The sequence below is a fragment of the Candoia aspera genome, chromosome 8, assembly GCF_035149785.1.
Source record: "Candoia aspera isolate rCanAsp1 chromosome 8, rCanAsp1.hap2, whole genome shotgun sequence".
Lineage (NCBI taxonomy): Eukaryota > Metazoa > Chordata > Lepidosauria > Squamata > Boidae > Candoia > Candoia aspera.
Window position 1 is genome coordinate 39,264,697 of NC_086160.1, and position 24,085 is coordinate 39,288,781.

At 37.2% G+C, this 24,085-nt stretch overlaps 1 protein-coding gene across 2 annotated transcripts in view; it reads left to right on the forward strand.

Annotated features, from left to right (window-relative positions):
* SLC10A7 (solute carrier family 10 member 7) overlaps window positions 1–24,085 on the forward strand; it is a 146,692-nt gene that overhangs the window by 90,662 nt on the left and 31,945 nt on the right. For both annotated transcript variants that reach the window (XM_063309731.1, XM_063309730.1), the window contains 2 exons: window positions 6,040–6,075; window positions 16,446–16,529. In XM_063309731.1, coding sequence (XP_063165801.1) covers window positions 6,040–6,075; window positions 16,446–16,529 — 120 coding nt within the window. The remainder of the gene's footprint in view (window positions 1–6,039; window positions 6,076–16,445; window positions 16,530–24,085) is intronic.

Below are 24,085 nucleotides of genomic sequence, written 5' to 3' on the forward strand. Positions count from 1 at the left end.
CATTTAAAACCTTAAAAATTAAAGATACAGGTGTGCTAAATTGTAGGAGGAAAGCCATATTAGTCTATGCTGCAAAAAAATCAGGAGTCTGGTAGCACCTTTTTTGACTATCAGATTTTATTAAAAAAACATAAGCTTTTGTGGTGTTCAGTCATAATCCCACAGATGGTAGCTTCACCCCATTGGCTCCTCAGGAAGTCAAAGCATCAGGCTAACATCACAGGTCGATCTGCATTTCCAAGTAATCCATTATTAGATTATGCCGATACCATTAATTACTACTGTGGGAAATGACTGGGGAAAAACATTCAAGTGATTGATCCCAGAGAGTAGAAGCTGAGACATGAAAGGTAGTTCTGCACTGCAGATTTTGAAAGCTAACTTTTGCAATTTCTTTCTGCACAAAGGGTGGGGTGCTGAGCTCCCAAATAAATGACTGTGTGATGATCACCCCTGTGAAATTGGTACACCTCAAACCTGCTTGTATCCTAAGCTAAGGATGTCCAGCAATTCAATTCTCTCTGTTTGCGAATTTAAAGGCACTTAAAGTAACTTCCACCTGGTGTACTTTTGCCTGGTAAAAGAATAGATTAGTTGTAAAAATGTTTATAAAATTTCCATGGATTAAAAAATCCACGTGAAAAAAAAAGCATAAGCTGTTGTGAGCTACAGCTCACCTCATTAGATGCATAAAGTGAGAAATGGGATTGATTTGTTAAGTCATGATTTAACATAAGGAACAATAGAAACACCAGAAAGTTGTACAGTATTCTGAAATATTTGGGATAATATCCACTTGAGACTTTCTAAAAAAAATCATTTAAGAACTTCTTATCTTTCCAAAGATCAGGTCTTGACTGAGAATTGTCCAGTTTAATTTCTTTCTTTAAAAAGGAATAATAATAATAATAATAATAATAATAATAATAATAGCAGCAGCAGCAGCAGCAGCAGTAGTAATTTACTAAACTTATATGCCGTCTGACTCTCCATGACTGTGATGGAATGTGAGGGCCACCTTGGGGAACAGAGGAAAGAGATGCTGCCTAGGGAACAATCAGATAAAAGGAAAGGGGGTCCAAGAGAGGGTGATGGTCTAAAGAAGAAACTTGGGAAAGACCCATCCTCACCACTCAAGCAATAACTAGGGAGGGTGGGAGATTTGTATTTTCAGACTTGCAAGATTCTGTTAATGTAGCCTTACAATAAAGTAGAATTAGTTCATCTAGTTGTGTTTCCTGTCTGGTTTACCTGGAAGGGCTGACAATGACTCTGGGTGGCTCACAACAATCAAAGAAAGAAATTACAATAAAACGTTAAAACTAAAGGAATAAAAAACATGGCAAGCGTGATGAAGTGAGGGATCTCACTCTCTCTCTCGGGAAAGGCCTGGGTGAAGAGCCCGGTCTTCACAGCTCTTCTAAACAACAGCAGAGTGGGGGCCATCTGGATCTCGGGGGAACCATTCCAGAGGGCAGGTGCTGCTACAGAGAAGGAGTGCCTCCATAGTCCTGAGAGATTACTGCTTAATCGAAGGAATCTGGAGCATGCCAATCCTGCAGGATCAAATTGACCAGGCAGATGTTATGGCAGTCCCTCAAGTAACCAGGCCTTGTGCCATGGAAATCTTGAATCACACCCAGGAGCAAATTGGCAACCACTGCAGCTTGCAAAGCAGAGGTTAGCCTGTCTATTCTGATTGAAGTGGTGGATCAGATATCAGACATATAGACCAGCCTTTGCCAACATGGTGCCTTCCAGATGTGGTGGAAATACTACTTCCAGAATTTGGTGGTTGTAGTCCCAACCCATCTAGAGGCACCAATTTGGCAGTGATCATGTATATAAAATCCCAAGCTCCTTTTTCAATCCCACAGACTCCTGAGATTCAGATCACTGAAATGCAGTGGCAAATATTTGAATATTGGTATCACAGTTTCCCACTTCCTTTGGGAAAAGAAAGCAAATTAAATAGGCTTTTTAAATAGGCTTAGCACACCATTAAATATATAGTAAACATCAAATATGGAAGATTATTGCTATCCATCTTATTGCCACCAAATGTGAAAGATTCTAACCATATCCAGTGGAAGCTCATACTAAATGGCATTATATGTGAAATGTTTATAATTCACCATAAATAGTGAATATAGGATGAGTATAATCCCTTATCTCCATTTATAACAGTAGAAAATTTATTTAAAATTCTTAATTTTTATTAACTAACTTCCAGTGTTTTGAGTATGTGTACATGTACATATTGTTACTGCAAGAGAAACAATGGGACATTTTAAGTGTGTACTGGTTAACCACTTACTATATGTGCTTTAAGGACTGATGTTTGATCCATCATCTCAGAAGCAGTAGTATTTTGCAAATAAGCCAGAATGATTCATTGCTTAATACCAACTCTCGTGGCTTTAAATTACTTCATGGTGTTTTTCACTACTGTCTGGTTTGGCAAATTAGTAGTGTTTGTTTGAAAACTAACCATCTTTCTTTCCTATACCTAAGTTAATATTTGAAACTGAAATAAGTTGGTTTGATCTTCTAGAGAAGATGTAATAAAAAGTTATCCCTTGATGCGAGTTTTCTTTTTAGCAATGGCTAACTGGTTTTCTAAAATATGACATGTTAAATGATCCTCGTTGTAAAGAAAAGTGCATTTACAGGTTCCTGATGTGACTGCTGCTATGCAGAACCATTCTTTGCATGAGTATTTTGGGTCAGGCTGTGATTTTTTTTCCTTTTCCTCCTTCCCACTAAAATCATTGAAATATATTCCGTCAGTCTTTCACATCAGAGGTGTAAATGGATTTCTTGAAAGGGTTTTTTTTTTTTTTGAATGGTAAAAGGCAATCACTTCACAACTTTCACTCCATTATGGGCTGCATCACAGAACTTAACATACCACCCCAACTTTGAGAATGCTCTGCTTTTCAATGACCTTGCCTCTTCAAGGGCAGATGTTCAATTTGTGCAAAGAAATGCTCTGCCACAGCATCTCTGTATGCTGCATGTTTGACAGCACTTGCACGAAAAGCAGCTAAGTTGAAGTTTATAGAACGGAATTATTTTACTTTTTTTTTCTTGTGCCCTGGGATGGAAATGAGATTATCCCTTTATCTTTCCTTGTTTGTTTAAGACGTTGGTACTGTACGGTTATAATACACAGGCTATATGGATACCTCTATTTTGGAATGCGTTTCAGTTTAGTAATCTTAAAATGTAGAGGACTAAAGCATAAGTGGAGAATTTCTAAATAACTCTTATTTTCTACTGGTGTTCTCTGACTCCCAACAAAATACGCACATTGATTTAGCCTCTCCTACAGTTCTATGGCTTTTCATGTGGGTAGTGATATCAGAAAATAAAAATGGGTTCCAAAGTAAAAGTAAAGTAGTTTTTGCTCAAACAGTGCATATCTTAGAATATATTTATTTATACTTTTAATAAAATATGTGCAACAAAAGATTTTTCCAAATATTCATGTTTTATCCCATGCTGTTGCAGTTAAATTTCATTTTTATTTAAAAAAATAAATATGAGGAAAGTGAATACTGTTGTATAGCCCACAAGGGCCTGAAGTGGGGAAGTGGAAAAAGAAGTCCTATTCACTAGTGGAAGTTGGTTAGCACAAGTTTGGGTTCTGCTCTACTCTTCTCAAAAAGACTTTGCTTTCTAAGGATGGGAGTGATTACAGTTTCCAGGCCATTTTAAGATGTTATAATGAGGGGAGCTGAAAATAAGAACCAGCATGATCTAGAGGTTGGAAAAGCAGATTGAAACTGAGAAAGCCTGGGTTTAAACCCCCAATAGACATTAAATTCATTATCACTTGGTAAATCATACCTTAGCTATTGTAAGGATAAAAAAGGAGAAAGGAAAAAAAAAATCCATTGCTTTGAGCTCCTTGGAAAAAGCAAAAGACAAAAAAAAAAAAAGAACAACCAACAAATGAGGATGCTTTTTTAGGGAAGTGGTATAGAAAAGCAAGAATATGGGACTTTAATGATTTCAGACTTACTTAACTGTAATTAAGCATTTTAAAATTATATAAAACTAGACAACCCTGTGACCTGCTGGATCATCCTCTGAGAGAAAGGTAGTGCATTCTGATGTGACCAAATGAACATTACATTTTAGGCTGACCATATTTTTTTTACCCCAATGCTGGACAGTCCCGTGATCATCTAGAAAAGTATATATCATAAATTGAAAAAACAAACTTCAATAATAAGTCAATATTTACTTACCTAAACAGATAAACTGAATGAGCACAGGCAGGCAAGAAAGCAGTGGAAGTGGGAGCGACTTCCGACTTCCTGCTGGCTTCCCCATTGACCTTGCTTGTGGAAAGCTGGCAGGAAGTATAAGAAATCATGATCATGTGACCGCGGTGATGCTGCAATGGCCACACCTTTGTGAATAAAACTGGTTTGAACATCGTAGAAATTTCAACTCCACAGGAGTAATGGGTCCCGGATCTTTTACACATTCTTTAAGTTAGTGGATTTTAGGTATCTTGGTTCAAAAATTGTTGCAGTATAATGCACTGTGTCAGTTAACTGCAATCTTCCTGAGGGATTAAGGTTTCTATAGATCCTCATATTGTGATATTTTGGCTTAATCGAAAATCAAGATTGTATAAAAAATACAGTTTGGGGAGGTGTGTGGTTTTTGTTTTGTTTTGTTTTGTTTTAAATGTGTGGTTTATCCTGCCTCAAAACCCCATTGTGGCTGTATATGTTATGTAAAACTTTGCCTCACCATTTCTAACAAGAATCCTCTGAATGAAAGGTATGAATATTCTCTTTATAAATGGATGGATCCTAAACCAAAAATGGCAAGCCAAGGTAAACCAAGAAAGAGTTATGTCTGAGGTGGGATTTAAACTTAGATCAAAGACTATGGACCATTTTTTAATTTCTCTAAAATAAGAATTTATTTTTAAAATTATATTTTTAAGTGATAGCACATTAGCATATTTATATTTAGAACACTATATTTAATAACTGTCTAAAGAAAATAGCCTTGAAGGGAAGAGCTGCTTATGGTACTGAATTAATATTCATTGCATTACAAACTTCTTTTGTTAATTCATTATTAAGTACTGAGTGGGCAAAGAGAAAATTGACATTTGCTGATGTAAAGATGATGTTTGGCAAGTTATCTCCCAGTCCTAAAATCTTGAGGCTTAAAATCTTGTCTTATGCCCAGTGATCATCCTTAAACCTCTTTGCTGTCACAGAAGAAAACAAATCTTTTGCCTTCCTTTGCCTCAGGGATGCGGAGAGCTGAAGTGGTCCTGTGTGACTAAATTAGATGAAAGACTTGCCTTCCCACCATGGAGACACAGAGTCTAATCAAGTGAAATGAGTTCTGAGATACCAGCTCACTTCCTAGGGGATATCAGTTTACATTACAAAATCACACAACACCTAATTCATCACAGTTGATGCAGACTTTACTCAGGAGAGGGCCATCGCTCAGACAATAAGATAGTAAAGCCACCTGTCCCCTTTATGGAAGAGCCTGTTTATTAAGCATGGAAGGTTCTACAACTAGCATATTTATGGAGTGCCTGTAAGAAGCAAAGATTTGTCTAAGAAGTGGAAAAATCTTGAAGACATAACCTATTAGTTGCAGTTAATATACAGTAAATTATTCCCAATTCCTTAATCTGTGTATGAGTCTGAAATGTCCTTGCTCACAAAGATGTTAAAGAAATCTTTTAATAAACTTGTTTGTAAAAACTGCTACAATCGATTTTCCAAAACTGATGTCTTCAAGAATATTGGAAGTACGGTGTCCAACATTACAGTGTCCCAACATACCTGCAAGGTTTAACATTGGAGAAGCTGTGCTGTGTTATCACAAATCATCCTGTTCTGTCATAGGAATGACATTATAGTGAGTTCATAAGTAAATGTCTGGATGTTTAACAGGAGGATCCCTGAGGTTTTCCTGCACTGATATTTGATGTGGCAGAGAACAGCATCTGTTTTATAACCTAATATGTTTCTTGATTTCTTCCAGGGCATTGTTATAACTCCTTTGCTCCTACTGCTTTTTGTGAGTATCTTAATATTGATTCTACTTGAGTTACTGTATTGCTGTTACTATGTGGCATACTGATTGCTCCATACTGTCCTATTTTAAATAGGTTGTGGCAGATTATTTTCTTCTTAAAGATACATTGTACATTCACCAAAACATTGCCAATGGACAATACATGTATTGAATCTTACATTGCTTGCTAGATATACTAACAACATGTTTTTAAGCCAGCAAAAATAAAAATGTCTCCAACATTGCTCATGACTACCTTATCTGAGAGAATATTCTGTATGACAAATCTATAGCTAGCACAGGTGCATGTGATCTAGTTTGGGCTAATGGACACATTACAGTCTAAGGGCATATCATGAGCTTTTTCACAGAATGGTTATTGGGGGAAGGGAGGAGCTTCCCAATTCACAAAAGAGCTCCTGTAATAGACACTGCCAATTCCAGTACCCCCATTAATCAGAAGGCAGTCTGATGTGGTTGTTTCCCTCTCCCCTCTCTAGCCTTCCTGTCCATCCCACCCCATCTCTACCACTTCAGCTTATCTACATCTTTGCTAAGGATTTGCGCACACTTTGAAATAAAACAGCCTGCAGCCACCTACCATTTTTATTTTTAGAAATGCCTTTGGGATAGTGTTCTTGAAAATAAATATAATGTTAAAGGATAGCACATTTCAGCTTGCTAGTTCCCTTTTTCCTTAATTTAATGGTGGTTGCCAAGGGATATAAACACAGGCACATTGGAGCTTATTCCTGGACCACAAAGCTATGTGGAGTCAAGACAAGTATTCATAGTTCTGTAGCATGAAATTCCGGTTAAGATCAATCAACTCCTATACAAAAACGTTAGCTCTGTATTGTGTGGTAACCTTGGGCAATATGCCCTCAGTGAGCTGTCTTGTCTGCCAGCTTACTTAGCTTTAGGCTAAAGCCACACTGCTGGTTAGGAAGGGTAAGGCAAGTGGAGGCTGATGGTCTGTATCCTTGCTGTTCTCACTGCTTGAACATAAGGGAAGCAAGAGCAAAGGGAAAAAAAGACAATATGGACCTTTGCAAGTGCAAAAGGGTGTTGGCTACAAATATAAGAATAGCACAGAATCTGATTTCCCCTGACAATCCCGGAGAAGAGCTTTATCCATGTCAATCCAATCTTTTAAGTTAAATGACAGAATTCTTCCCCTGTTAAGGCTTATTGTCCAAAAATGTTGGTCACAGCTGGGTGCTATTGGTCTTCCAAGCATTCAAACAAGCATTGGTTTGGTTCTGTTTCTTTAGTGAGACTAAAAGTTTTATTTTATGTTCTTCAAAGGTTGTTAATTGTAATTCTGAAAGAGAGATTTTACAGGAATGCTTAATATATTTAATTTTCCTAGAAGAAGTGTTTAAACACTGCCAGAGTAACTTGCTAATTTGCTATTGAGTTTTCAGGGCAATAGCTTTATAAAAGGATACCAATGGAGGAAGGGAGGAAGAAAGAAAGAGTGAGCTATGGCTTTAAAATCCTAAGAGGATGGATTGTTGTTGTTGTTGAACTTTGCTCTAGTGTACAGTAGATATTATATAGAAAGTGTTGTAATTTATAATTCCATATGGTAGATACACTGGCTTTGTTTTATACAGAGAAACTTCCATATGCATTGTTTGGTATCTATCTAGTAAAAGATAAGGTAAAGGTAAAAGTTTCCCTTGACATTAAGTCCAGCCGTGTCCAACTCTAGGGGGCGATGCTCATCTCCATTTCAAAGCCGAAGAGCTGGCGTTTGTCCATAGACACTTCCGTGGTCATGTGTCTGGCATGACTAAATGGAACGCCGTTACCTGCCCGCCAAAGCGATACCTATTAATCTACTCACATTTGCATGTTTTCAAACTGCTAGGTTGGCAGGAGAGTAAAAGATAAAGGCGCTCTCAAATCGAGGTCAAATCAATATCTCCATGCAGTTTTCTTGATAATAGCATGGGAGTGGTTTTCCAATGCTACCCTCTGGGGTTTATTTGTTTGTTTGTTTTTGACTGCCAAGTCTAGCCCCAGTACTAGGTCTGAAAGCCCTAGTACTAAAGTCAAAGGGCACAGTGAAAAAATGGGACTAAAATTAAATACAAAGAAGACCAAACTAATGATAACAGATAGAACAACCAGGCTTAGAATTGACAGTGAAGGTATTGAAGTGGTGGATAATTTCTGCCTTTTAGAATCAACCATCAACAGTAAAGGAAGAAGCAGTCAATACACCTCAGACTAGCACTTGGTAGAACAGCCATGAAGGCCTTGGAAAAGATATTTAAATGTGTGATGTATCTACACCTACAAAAATCAGAATCATGCAAGCCATGGTATTTTTTGTGACACTCTATGGAAGCAAAAGTTGGATTTATAGAAGGATAGGATTGACGCCTTTGAAATTTGGTGTTGGAGAAGTCGCCTGAGAATACCGTGGATAGCCAAGAAAATAAACCAACAGATCATCGAACAAGTCAGTTCAGAATTCTCACTCGAGGCACAAATGACCAGGCTCAAATTACCCTGCTTTGGACACATTAGGTGAAGTTCTCTGGAAAAGGCTCTAATGCTGGGAAAGGTGGAAGGAAAAAGAAGGAGAAGATAACCAGCAGCAAGATGGACAGACTTAGTTACAGTGGCGATGAGTGCACTATTGGGAGACTTGAAAGAACAGGTTAGGGAAGGATCATCATGGGGAAAATCTATCTACGTGGTCGCCAGGAGTCGAAAACTACTTGTTGGCACATATTCAATCAGGTTAGCCTACAGCTTTCTCATATATACAGTAACTAGGCATGACCCTGTTTGTCTTCTAAGCCCAGACAAGTTTGGCCAGCTGTTTCTACCTTTCTATATTTCTCTTTTTGCTGCTGCTGCTGTTGCTGCTGCTGCTTATAGAGGCATAATATCAATGCAATTCATGAAGGCACATAGCATCTGAAAACCAAATAGCAACTGAAAGAGAAATAAGAAATCTGAATAAATATATTCCCTCATGCTGCCAAACTTGACCTTAAAGAGGAGAACCTGGTCTTAAAAATGGTCTAGTTTAAAAATCTGGGATATAGAATTGGTGCCTCCTATTTTGCATTGTTTTATCAAGTGTCCAAACTCACAGCAATAATGAGTGTATTAATATATATTTGTATTTATATGCAGCTTAATAAGACATACATTTCCTTACAAGTTCATATGTATTGATAATAGTATACAATTTGTCCCATTTATGGAATATTAATTCCTGACAGCATATAATAGTTTCTATTTTTTTCATATTCCTGTTAACATAAAATATTAACTAAATGCACATGGGAAAAGTGAAAACTTGTAATAGATTGTACATTGTGTAAGATGTATTTCCTTAAATATATTGATCAATTAATGTATTATAATAAATAAACAGATAATAAATGACTTATTTACCTTGAAATTGGAACAGTTGTTTCTGTTAATAGTAAACTTATCTACCAATCAGTCACTGATTGTTACTCCTGGTAACAACTGTTAAGTATATGTTTCTTGATCCCTTTTACTGGACTCCTCCTACTGGTGGGAGTGACTAAACAAAACTGGCAGCTCCTTCCATGGTTTCTAGGTAACCAGAATCATAAAACATTTTTTTTAAAAATGGCTGCTGATATTTATTATTTTAATGAGGAATTAATTAGAAGCCTTAATATGGTGACATAATATAGTAACCTTAATATAGTAATCCTTAATATAGCAACAAAATACCTGGACCTGAGCCACCCTTGTGTCTTTCATTGTTTTCAATACTTTCAATAGCTATGTTAGTGTCTGATTCATTCATTTACTATTACAGTATGACTTATGAACCAAATGTTCCATTTTACAAGCAAAGTTTGTCTAATTAAGCCTTATATGATTATGAAGTGTAACACACTTGTAACCACACAACATTTCAACATTTTGAAACTGCAAGGAATGTGTTACCAATGATAGAATATTTTCATATCAAATCTAAAATATTATTAGAGGTGCCCCTGTGTTATTCTAAATAAAAGGCAGAGCTGTCTCTTTACATTTATTTCCATAGAACTTAGAAGGTACTAGTAGGAGCTGAGTAGAAGCCGTCACCACCAGCATAAGCAAGTGCTAAACACAAATCATCTCAAAATTCATGACTCAGTGAAGACTTTTTTTTTCATTTATCTGAATTTTTTTCGTATATACAGTATGAGTCACTCATCATAAGCAGTTATTATATCATGTCTCACTTTCTTCTTTTTCCTTTTTTTTTTTGAAAACAAGTATCACAGTAGCAAAATACGCACTTTCCTTCCGCTAATTTGCCACTATTATGTTTCCTTATCATGCCTTGGAGAAAGGATTGCTTCAGGGTATTGGTGTGGGGGAGAAATGGTCTAATGGTTGCCACCATGAAAAACTGATACTTGAGTCAGTTTTCTCTCATTGTTCTAGAGTAGCAGTACATATGAGGCACCAGTGGGAAATAAAATGACAGTCATACCTATGTGCAGTAGCATTGATATTTTTTTAAATAACATAAATAATTAAATGCTATTGTGCTCCAAATTTGACCAAGAGTGTTCACAAGGTAACCATTTTAGAAACCTAATTTAACTCCTTCAAGCTTTTTGGTTTTTAACTATGCTACAGTATGCTGGAACTTCAGGTACGCATACGTGCACATAGTCAAAGACAAGTCTACACAGAGAAAAAATAACTAATAGGCAAGGTAGCAATACTTTAAAAAAACCAATTAAATCTGTTATGTTGAGGAGAACCTTTCCAGTGTTAGTGCACATTATCAAGCAATCAAAACAAAAACCTCAAAGAGCTTCGTTATGAACTGCTTTGCTGTTTGCTATCCTCTGTAATGTAACCCAGTCCTGATAAATAAAAGCTCCTGCTTCTTCAATTTTATTTCTTGAGATACTTCATTTATTAATGTGAATAATAGCATTATAGACTCTTCTTCAAATTAAGAGTTAGTTGCATTTCTAAAAAAGATCTGATTTTTTGAGTGGGAGAGAAGAACCACACTTTTTCCTGTTTTATGCTTCTATACTTTTATATTTAGGGGTTTGATTGTTGTTGAGAGCTGCCCAGAGATGGTCTGCGGTACAAATCTTTTAAACAAACAAACAAAAGCAACGAATAAAACGTATTTTCAACAATGCCAGTGTTGAGTGTGGTACTAAATTTCTGAAATGTCCAGGATAAAACCATTGCAACCTTTCCAGCTTTGTGTGTTTGTGTTTGTGTGTGTCTGTGTTGTAACTTTACAGATGATAAAACTTAGGAAGAAGCCATTTACAGTACAGTATATTCAAAATGGATATATTGCACAGTGTCATCTTTTCTTAAAATCACTTAAATATCATTTGTCTCAATCAAGAATATTATAGAATCGAAAGGTCTATAAATGGAAAACTTCATGTCTTCAAAGACTCACCTATGGAAAGGAAAACATTTGGTGCTTGCTTTCCCAGCTCAAACAGGAAGGATAAAGAAGCAGGGGAATCCACCAGTTGGGACATTGGTAACCACCATCTGGACAGAACACCTGGCCAGCATTGTTGCCAAAGCTAAAGAATTCTCCTCCCTGGAGAATACCATAGTTCTGATATTTGTCCACTTTGTCAAAAACGAGAGAAGTTGAACAGCTGGTCTGAGAAAGATGGAAGTGTGGAATAGAAGTTGATTTCCATGCCAAAAGAAATCTATCATATTTTCTATGTTTTCATTGTGTGTGTAAACTGTAATAGAAACAAACTCACTCATTATTTCATTTGTCCTTAAATCTAATCATACTGTCTTAGAAAGGACTTTAAATTGGAAAGGTGAGTTTCTGGATACAAATTAAATGACGAACTTATTAATTAACAGATTTAACTGAAAAATGTGGCTTTATATTTTGCATTATCATTGCACTTCTCCACATAAGCTCTGGACCTGCCTCTTGCTGTGTTGTTGGATCATTACAAGTTCTGATTCAATGTTTTTCTGGCTCAGTTTTCTGGTTTATCCAAAATAAAAAATTAAGGTGTTTTTTTTTCTATCAGACTGGAGTTGTAGGTGGTCTGTTTTTGTATTAGCTCTTGCTTTACATGCCTGCAAACTTTTAAATATAAGCAAGGTCTCTTTGGCCTCTGCTGGAACCAAAGTATGCTAGGACAGGAGTATAAGCAGTCTTACCAGTTTTTTTTTTTAATCATATGGCATAGCAGTTCAGCGTTCATGCTGCTTTTTTCTTGCTGGGAAATCCCTGTGAGGTCCAGCAGCCAGATGTGTAAACTATTTAGCCGTGACAAGTCAGGTTGCCCGGGGTCCACCACGAGGAGGCTAGTCTACATTGCACCAAGTTGGGCTGAAAGAGAGTGACTGGCCCAAGGTCACCCAGCCAGCTTTCATGCCTAAGGTGGGACTAGAACTCACAGACTCCTGGTTTCTAGCCCGTTGCCTTAACCACTAGACCAAACTGACTCTCTAGTCTTACCAGTAAAACCAATCTTAATATTTTAAAAACCATTTCCAGTCAGTTTAATTATCTCTGATGGTTCTATTTCCTTGCGCATCGAATTCTTAATCCTGCCTCCCATCCTCTGGGCCCAAATAAACCGTTCTTCCCTCTCTTTATAGCCATATGTATAACAGATAAAGAATCTACATTGCCGTCTACAATAATGGTTACAGCTATTGTGATAAGGATCCAAATGCAAAAAACTGTCCAGCATCAGAGCTAGCAGAGGCCTTTTCATGAAAGCAAAAGGCATGCCACCTTCATAGCATGGCAACTTCCCTCTATATCTATCTATCTGTCTGTCTGTCTGTCTGTCTGTCTGTCTGTCTGTCTGTCTGTCTGTCTGTCTGTCTGTCTGTCTATCTATCTATCTATCTATCTATCTATCTATCTATCTATCTATCTATCTAATTTATCCCCAACCATCTCCTCCCATCGGGGGACTCTGGGCGGTTTACAACAATCGATTAAAAAACCATAACCATAAATACACAGAATAAAATACAGTAATAAATAATATAAATAGAAGTAAAAATAAAGATAAAGAATCCAAGTGGTGAACAATCTAAAACAGTCCAAGTGTGGGAGGAGTGGTCTATAGCAACCATCCCCATCTCCTATAGCTACAAGTCTGTGAGATAGATAGATAGATAGATAGATAGATAGATAGATAGATAGATAGATAGATACGGAATGGAGGTAAGAGGTTTTTGTTCCTGCAGGACCTATGAAGCTCAAGGAAAGGGACACTGATTTAATCCTGTTTACTGACTTCCCTGCTAGTCAGCTGGAGAGAGAAGTGTTTGATAAGGAGTCTAGGCCTTTCAGACTGCTGTGTATTTGACACACACCACCCGTGGCTGGAAATGGTTAAGAATGACCATATGTCCCATTTTACTTTTTTTAAATAATAATTTGATTAATCATTACAAGTAAAAAGATAAAAACTAATACCAGCTACAAAAAGTAAAGGAATAAAAATTAAAAATAGAAAGTGCAGAAAAAAATAAAAAATAGGAAGAAAAATAGAAAAGAAAAAAATAAAAATATAGTAAAGAAAAGAAAAGAAATATATAAAGAAATTACTTCCCCATTCATCACAACAAGTATGAACAATTTTAGTAACATATCACCTCTTAAAATACAACAAATTATTTATTCTTCCCATATCTCATCTCTTATCTATAAACAATTCCTTAAAGCCTTGTAGTTCAGTCCTGGTCAGCAAAAGTCTATTAAGGATTACCAGAGAGAACAACATATTTGTTTTAACCTTGATCAAATAAACCAACTTTATATTCTTTCCTTTTACTTTTAACCATCTTGATCTTTAATCCCTTCAAATAATATCCTAGAACTTGATTTCTTTTCATTTTTTCTTTATCCCATTTCATAAAATCCTTCAAAACTTTAACAGGTCACTTTTGTAAATCCAATATAGAAAAATTATCCAGGTCACTCTTTTGGTTTGTTATTTGTATATCCCTTTAAATTATTAAGACTTTAGCTGGTTTCATTTCTATATCCAGCATAGCATCTTTTTCCATATCATTCTTATAGCCTATCATTTTTAAATCCACTTTCAAATCAATCTCAGTCTTATCTGGTAGAACTTGTTCTTCTTCCATAACATCTTTTAAACACAGTCTAAAGATTCTTAATAGTTGAAAAGCAATAAATAAGCAATTTCTGAGAGTGATTAAGAAACGAGCCTTGGTGAACTTTGTGTCCATATAGGCTAAATTACAACTGTGAGCTTGATTGAAATTCCTCAAATCCCAACCACTCAACTCACAAGTTGACCAGAAAAACCTCAGTCCCTGCAGTCTACTCATGAGGAGCAGCTGTCTGGAGTACAAGTGGGTGGTCTCAAGATCTCTCCTTTTTCCAGAGAGACTTCGCCGGCCAGAATTCACCGTCTCGCCACCAATCTCTGCCTCAATACCATCCCCACTCCTTCAGGGACATCTAGTTCACCATGAATCCACACCGGAAACCCAAAATGTCCCTATGTCCCATTTTACTGATTGCATCAGCCACAGCAGAATTAGGAGGATGATTGAGCAGAAGGCTCAATCCTGTGAAAGATTGCTTCTGGGATGGAAAGAATAAGCAGCTGAAGATGGATGTAATACTTCAAGCCCTGTCCACTGACCTCTTCTTCTTGCTATCTGGCTTCTTAGAGAAAGTCTGTGCTTAAATCAGTGGTTTTCTTTTATTGAAAACTTCTTTTTTAAATAAAAGAAGTTTTATTTAAACTTCTTTTATTGTTTTGAAGTTTACTCTGAGCTTATATTAAATCTTTTTTTGAAATTGCCCTAGTGTCTTACTGTGTAGTTTTTTTTTCTTTTTCTTTTGAAGACCCTATCCCTGCATCATAAATGGACAAGTGTGAATTAAAGCCAATTTATGGATTTTTCACTTGCTTTTTGGTGTTTAAATTGTGTACTAGCTAACTCTTGTGGCTGTTGCCTAATCTGTGCTGCCCTCTTGGCTACAAAGGAGCAGTATGACAAATGGTTTGGCTTATAGCAAGGGTCCCCAACACCCGGGCCACGGACTGGTACCAGTCCTTGGCCTGTTAGGAACCGGGCTGCACAGCAGTAGGTGAGTGGTGGGCAAGTGAGCAAATTTACAGCCTGAGTATTTACAGCCACTCCCCATCGCTCGCAGTTCCACCTTCTATCAGAGAAAGCAAGCCCATTGGCTGCTATCTCCAAACGGCATGAAGAAGAAAGAATAAAAGGTCAGAGGAAAAAGGAAGTGCTTGAATTATCCTGAAATCATCCCCCCCGGTCCATGGAAAAATTGTCTTCCACGAAACCGGTCCCTGGTGCCAAAAAGGTTGGGAACCGCTGGCTTATACTGTTCCCTGACTGTTCTCAATGTTTCAAGGCAAGTAGAAGGGAAATGATTGAGGGTTGGCTTTAAACTGGCTTGTGAGGGATTGTGGGGTGGAAATGGAATGAAAACAATGCTATGTGGAATTCTTTTGGAGTAGAAACTCTGATGGAGTGTAAAGGTCCTGATTCTTCCTCTAAACCTCAATATGCTTTAAGAGCACTTCAGTGTTGGCTTTAGCTCTAAGGTGTGTCTCTACCATATTCTGAGGAAACAGAATGCAAGACAGCCTTCCCTGACCTTTGCTCTCCAGTTGTGTTCAGTTATGACTCCCAGTTTCACCAGCAAGCCAGTGATGATGCTGGATGAACATGATGCAAACTATACAGTCTAGTACATCTGGAAGGTGTTACAGGTATACATGCTGGATATTGACCCAACAGTAGTTGTCACTGATTGATTTATATAGTTATATCAGAGTGACTGACTAGTCATTAATTATTTGGTGGAGGATTATATCAGTTGTTGAGCTTTAAGGCATTCCTCAGGATAATTAATATTGCTTGCGTTACCTTGAAGGATATTTGTATGTGTTCAGTAACAAATTCAGTGCATGTAATTAATTTCTGGAATTCTCCCATGGTTTTTATCCATAGGAGTATACATAAATACTGGTCTAAAGAGCTTTCAGGGTTTTTTTTTCAGCTAAAAGGTTGTTAGCTTTTTCAGGGGGCAGGTGCCAAAATAAAACAAAAATAAATTTCCCAAATCTTGAAAACAGTGAGGCTTTAGCATTTTCTTTCAAAATCTTTAGCATTCCTGTCCAAAGAATGTCAAAATCTCATGTGGTTTCTGTGGTCTCATAAGAGTTCAGCAATTTAAACACACACACACACACACAAATATAAATGTTGGAATACTGCAGGGGCCATACAGAGACACTGCATTGCTGACCTGCTCAAACTCATTAAGTCAATTGTAATTAAAATCCTGTGTTAATTATGTACTTCATTTTCTCTTGTAGCTTGGATCCTCCTCTTCTGTGCCTTTTTCATCTATATTCTCACAGCTGTTCATGACTGTTGTAGTTCCACTCATAATTGGACAGGTATGTTCAGTTCTGGGGTTGTAAAAGAAAGCTGTTTTTCACTTAAGAAGAGTCTTCTAGATAGTAAATTTTAATAACACAGAGGCTACATTATAGTGCTTCCTGAAGCCTAATTGATTTGAGTTGAGAATGAGCATCTGCTCTTTCTCCAGACTTACCTTTTTAGCATCAAAATAAATATTATGTACCTGAAGGAGGAACAAAAATTGTCATCTAGATCCAGAAACTGGCATTTTGGTGAAAATTAGATAACAGCATCTCAAAAGAGCTTCACTTGCTAGAGCTGTGAAGAGAACCAATCCTCTATATATAAATAATAACCCTGTAAACTTTGTGTGCTGAAGTATCTGACAGTGCCCCGAAACTAGTTCTATTTGTTTACATAAATTAAGCATTTCTAACTACCCATTCTCAAGTTGTGGCTAGTTATGTTTATGTATGGAATACCTTGTGCATATATCCTCCTATGTAATATAAAACTAAAGAAGTTAGAGGGCATGAGACCATATGTAAGCCCAGACCCCAGTGTCCTACTACCATCACCAGCCAGAACCACACATGCAAAAAGATGTTATTGCATTTTGTTCAGAGACATCTGTCGGGACTTGTGCATTTGTATTAACTTAATTAGTCTTATTCAGGAACCCACTTTCTTTAATAAATTCAGGGAGCTATACAGTTGCGAGTCAGTTTCAAGTGGAACAGAAATAAATAAATCTGGTGACATTGGGGCCACCACATCACTTAACCTTCTTCAATATTATACATCTGAAACAAACTCCTCTATAGGCTTAAAGATTGTGAATATATGTAAGTAAACATAGTTGTAGGTTTATATGTTTTTGTATCAGTACACATGGTTTCTTGGTTCCTAAATTTGAACTAAGATACATATACATACATGCGCGCAGACAGAGACATTTGCATGCTGATTTTTGGAGTGATGAAGATGAGTATTTTAAACATGGAGATTAATGCTTTTGAACAATAACAACAACCACAACTACAACAACAAAAGCTCATTAGGAGGCTGACACACAAGATATACACTATGTAAAAGAAAGAACTTCCTCATCCCTTAATAATGTGACCTCTCTCTCTCTCTCTCTCTGAGCTTAAGGGAAGGTAGACTCTACAATATATACCATTCTGACAGAAAAAAAAAATGAGCCTTAGCCAAAGATGTTCTTTGATGCTGAATTTCATGTGGTGATCAAATTTTGATTTTTCATTAACTATTTGATATTGTTAACTTCTATTATCCATCTCTCTATCTCAGTTTCCAATAGTCTGGTGACAGAGAATGTAGGACTTGAGCAGATAACTTCAAGATTTGTGGCTGGGACCTTGCTAGTGCTTTATTCAGGCTCTAATTGAGTCACATCAAAGAGTGGGGTGTGATTCTCCATTTGGCAAGTGATATGAAGCCTTTTGATTAGCAAGGCTAAGTATTAAAAAAAACTGACTGTGTAATCTTGCTTGCCCTGCTGAGCACAACATACTGCTTCATGCTTGCAAGGCTGGGGTGACAGCTTACTTTTTTTGCTCCAAGTAAGATCTCAGCTGGAGTTCTTTGAGAACTTTGAGTTGACAAATGCATAACTGCAGGCTGGACTAACTCTGAAATGGATCGCTATTCACAGGACAAGATTCACATGAATCTTCTACATGCTAAGCATTTTCTAATGAACATAGTAAATAAGTCACTGGGTGGCCTATATAATATGATCAGAATTGGAATCCAGTAAATAATATATTTGCAAGATTGATATCTGTATGAAATAACCACTGATATTACTTGCATACTATAGTGATCAAATCATGAGGAAAGCTCTTATTGTTTAATGTGTGGGTCAATGCAGAAAATATTAAATATTTAATTGTTTAACAGGGTTGGCAATTAAAATTGCACATGGTCTACAGTGAAGTTACTTAATATTCCTTTCTTCTGGAAATGTGCAGACACTGAGTGATTTCATTACAATTTTTGCTTGGGAAAAAAAATAAAATTTAAAAACATATGGAAGATGGATAATAATCTCATCATTGGGATATAGTCCACTTCACTGTCTGGAGAATGCATTTGTATGGAAGGACCGGCAAAACTGCCATGTTCAGAGTGAGACCAATATTCCTTTTAGCTCAGTATTATCAATTGCAATTGGCAGCAGTTGTCTGGGGACTGGGACTGGGAGCCTTTCCAGCCATTCCTGAAGATGCCAAAAATTGAATCTGGGATCTTCTGCATACAAATTACATCTTCTTCCCTCGCCCCTGTGTTATCTCCAAAATCTCCCTCCTTGAGTTCTTCTGTAACAGATCCCATAACTGTCGTAACAGTGACATTTTTTTAATAGCGGGTGAAAAATGTTTGACTAGGAACTAGACAGTTTACAGGATAAAAAATTAATTGAAATCTTCATATTTGCTATGAACTTGACTTGATTTTTATATTATTGCAGGGCAGGATAGATCTGGGTTGTACTGTGCCTGGGGATGATTATTGAAGGCTGTTGTTCATGATGTGCCACAATTTCTCACATTTTATGGCAACGTGTTTTTACCCCAATATGGTGCAGTAATTTGTATTTATCTCTCAACCATATTGGCCTAACCCTGTATATCTAGGCAAAAAATGCGATCTTTGTGTTGTCTTGTTTTAGCAGGAAGGTGACAGGCAGCAGAAAAAAATGAATGTCCTGGTGATATTTCCCTTTTTTCTGCTGTCCTCTCTTTTCTAGACTTAAGTGCTTCTGACAGACTTTTATTTTATGTTTTATTTTAAAGAGTGATTTATGATTAAAAGTTAATGAAATAGAATTTTCCACAGTGCTTTTATTATATTCCACCAGTCTGAACATTTTTCAAAGGCGCACATTGAAACCCACTGTTCTCTATGAATAAATAATAAAAGCCATGTCTGTACATTATCATTCACGCATTCTCTAGTTGCCCATTGGTAATCTGTTTGCCAGCCAGGATTGAGCACTTTATATTAAATTACCCTTAACTAAAACACAAATTAGTTATTACAATTGCACCAATTTAGAATATGAATATATGGATATATGTAATTGAGGCCTACTTCATAAGCTCGTTAGATGGTTTTGTTTCAATACAAAATTGTATAAATAGGTTTATGCATGAAGCAAGAACACATTGGCTGGCTTCACATACTAAGCCATGATTTGTGGCTTGCTAAATAAGCCACAAGACCTGTGTTCATACCTCATGTTAAACTATAAACTGTGGTTTACAAAGAAACCATATTATGGCTTCGTGCAATCTCTGAACCCATGAGAATATAGACATTCTCTGCAATGCTCAGTAAGTACATTTTAAAGTGATGCTATATTGCTTTATGTCTATTGAGGAAATTTGAAGTTTAACCTCTTATTCCTGATTGATTCCTGATTGGGTGTGCACAAAACAAAACAAAAATGTTTCTTTTTGAACCCCAAACAAAAACACTGCATTCTAGATGTTCTACTGAACCATTCTGGATTAGCCACAATTTGGCAGAATGAATCCTGGAATGGTTTTGTTCTGGGTTTCAGCTGAAACAAAACCTGCAGAGATCTTGGAGTGATTTTACGCAGTGAGTAGGGCAAGGCTGTTGTATGATGCTCCATCATCCCCTCAGCAGCTCTCAGTATGGCATATCCCACCAAACCCTGCTATGCACAAAGCTTCCAGAGCCTTCCCTTCCCTTATCCACCATCACAGATGTCCCAGCATGGCATATTCTATCAGCCCACCCACCTCCATCTTTGCAGCATCTCACCTGCCCCCTACCTCGTGTCTCTCCTTCAGTACTGCTTCTGTCAATGTCCTTGGCTCTTCCTGCCACCAAAACACTTTGGTCCAGATCAATCATGTTTTGGGCTGTATTCAGAACAAAACAGACCCATTTCATTCTATTTCCAGAACAATGTACCTGTTTCAGTTCAGATGCAAACTGTCCAAAGTTGTTTAATGCACGTAATGTTTTGTGCATGAACCATTTTGCACATCCTAGTATCTTGCATTGATATAGTTATTTCTTAAAATACTTATTAAAGCTATAAGGTTTAGCCAAAAGCCTCACTTTGAGCCTAGCAGCAATCATAGTCTTTTCTGTATGTGTTCTGTTTCTTGTCTTGACTGTGACAAACAAACAGAGCAGATGAAGCATTATGAAGCAAAGAGGAAAGTTATAGTGAGCTCCAAGAAAGCTCCAGAGAAATCTAGGATTGCCCTGTAACCAGGTCATTTGCCTGAGCCATAACTCCTTTCTTGAGTGAAGGCCATATCAGATAATTTCCACCTGTATGAGCAGATTACATTTGGGATGTAAAGGACTTCTATGTGGAAAAGGAACAGTTTCTTGGGTGATGCTGATGTGAAACGTAGACACTCCAAAGGTCCCAGTTGAAAGAGCTTAATAGGCTTGATCTGATGGGATTAGAGTGGAACTTAATGCAAGAAACTAGGTAGGTTTATAGCCATTTCTGTATCCAGTGCAATTAATCTGGTGGATTTGGCCCTTGGTAAATTGCATTTGAGAATGGCAATGAAAAGGTATTAGTAAATGATGAGCAGAACAGAATGGACTGTCCTTGTTAGTTAGGAGCTAATGTGGGATGCAAGTGGTAACACTGAGAAAAAAGATATAGTAATGAAATAAGAGCTAGTAATTTTTCTTTGTTAGAGCAGTTCCTCAATAGTCTACTATAAATTGAGCAAATGACTGGTGATAATTTACTAGTGAAAGAGTAGAGTATTCACAGACATCTCTGTTGATGCCTAGATACCTTCCCACTACCCTCCAGTTTTTTTAAATATTATTTAATTTAAAAAAAAACTGGCATGCTGCAAAGCAAACCACTTTTAGCATCATATTTATTTGCAGGAATGCTTTGGACCCTCCTAAACATCCTATAAGATAAGAGAAGTATGCAGGGGGCTACTTTGCCTTCAAGTAAATGTGTGTTTTGTGGCTGAATGTAAGCACCATAGCAACTATTTTCTGAGTTGGTAAGTTTGCCATGACAGCCATTTTGTAAGTTTCAAATGATCCCAACCCCCAAAAGTTCCCTATTCCTTATTTAATTATATTAATTAAATATTAATTAATTAATTACATCTCCAAGTGGGGGAGATGGGCGGTAATAAAAATATGATCAATAAATAAATAACCAACCAACCAACCAACCTAGGGATAGCCATTTAATTCAGTGGAGCGCATCTCTTGTGAGGGATGGTTACTTGAGGGACTACCTGACTCCCATAAAATCTGTGGGACTTATTAAGACAAGTCACATTCTGGCACCCTATCCCAGCTTAACAAAATTATATGAAGGAAATAATGAATCCTCACTGGCTGGATGTCAGTGAGTATCTCTCATCTCATGTCTGTCTCTTTCACCTGGTTCTCTTACGCCTCCATTTGTTGGATGATCTGAAGCAATGAGCTACCTGCACTTCTAAACCATATAGAGGGTTTACACATCTTGATTGGGAAGGGTTCAAATCACACAGACCTCTACCCATACAACATGCTTCTTATGCTGATAGAGCTTAGGGATCAGGAATAAGTCAGGTCAGTTCAATACTGAAATAGGACTATCATTATATATTTAAGAAAAAAGAAAAATAAGAGACATTCTTAATATATCCAGTATTTCATTTCAAACTTGTAAGTAAATGTACTCCATGTAGAATCCATTTATACTGGGATGGGCCATTTCAAAGGAGTAAGGGCTTTTCTGCATTGCAACCTAAGCTGCTTGTCACCCATGCATAACCTGTCTGGAACCATTATTATTATCGTTGTTGTTGTTATTGTTAAAACTAGTATGCTGCTGCCCAACTCTCAATCACTCTGGGTGCCTCACAACTATCAAACAAAGAAATTACAATAAAAGATAAAAGATGGCGAGTGCAATGAAGTGAGGGGTTTCACCCTCCCTCACCAAAGGCCTGGGTGAAGAGCCAGGTCTTCATGGCTCTTCTAGATAACAGCACAGTGGGGGCCATCTGGATCTTGGGGGGAACCTTGGTCTAGAGAGCAGGCACTGCTACAGAGAAGGCACACTTCCGGGACCCCAATAGATGACATTGTTTAATCGATGAAACCTGGAGCACACCAACCCTGCAGAATCAAATCGACCAGGCAGATGTTATGCGTCCCTCAAGTAGTCAGGCCCTATGCCATTAGCTCTTCTTTAAAAAAAGGATTCAGTTCCTTTTTGTTTACTTGTTAGACAAATTCTGTTTTGTAGCTTCCATGTCTGAACTGTCTATGGAGAAATACCTGGAAAAACCATTATCTTGTTTGCTTTACATTTAAGTTTTCCAAATGCTGTGCCATATTCATAATATGATCCCATACCAGGGAATTTCACAACAATGGGCTTAGATTTTAAAGCTGAATGGAAAAGGAAACCCACACAATGAACAACTTCAATTTCAAAATTATCCTCTGGCTACAGTAATAAAATCTTTCATATATTTTTTTTCCAGGAAAGTTTCTATAGTATAGTCTAATCTTGCTCTGCTGTTTAGGCATTTTTTTTAATCCATTCAATTGTGTCTGATTCCCAGAGACTGTCTGGACAATCCCTGCAGTTTTCTTGGCAAGATTTCAGAAGTGGTTTGCCATTGCCTCCTTCCTAGGGCTGAGAGAGAATGACTGGCCCAAGGTCACTAAGCTGGCTTTTGCCTAAAGCAGGACTAGAACTCGCAATCTCCCAGTTTCTAGCCTGATGCCTTAACTATCTCACCAAACTGGCTAATATTGCATATACACATACACAATTTTCTACATTTCATCTGTGGTGACTTCATCTTAGGCCCATTCCCACATAGCAATTAGGCCTAAAAAAACCTATTTCAGTGCTTCAAACATTTGGAGGCAGCATCTGGAATTATTTCTATGAGTATCAGTGAGACCTACCTACTTATCTATCTACCTACCCACCCAAATCTGTTAACTATCTTTATAGCATGATATTTTGCTATAGAAGAACAATTTTAGGCAATACGTATTGCATGATGAAATACTATGCTGTATAAGGAGTGTCAGGAATCCAACAGTGTTATGCATTATGACAGCCTGGGGCTGGAAATGTGAAATTACTTCAATCAATATTTGTATTTTCTCTTAATGCAAAGTAAAGTTTCCGGTTTCTTAATTGCTTCTCAAGCTGCCTATTTTTTAAATAGGTTTTTCTGTTATGATCTTATAAATAAAGATGAACTTTTTGGAATGTCAAGAACTAAATTCTCTTTGAATAATTCATAGTAGATATCGAGTAGAGGCAAGTAGACCAAGGTCAGACATGGCAGGGATAGTACCAGAAGTGGTTACTCCTTGTTCTCCTGCTTTCATTATCTCTTTCCTCTGTATACACACACATATTTGGTCTTTACATGAATCCGATCTTTTCTCTATCCCAAATTGCTCCCTGAGGGAAAGGAGTTTGAAGGAACTGCGGTATGTGAAAGGATTATTTTCTAGTACTCAGTGCCCCAGAATTGTCCTCCAGGTGATGATAAGTTTTGAGGTGGGGAGG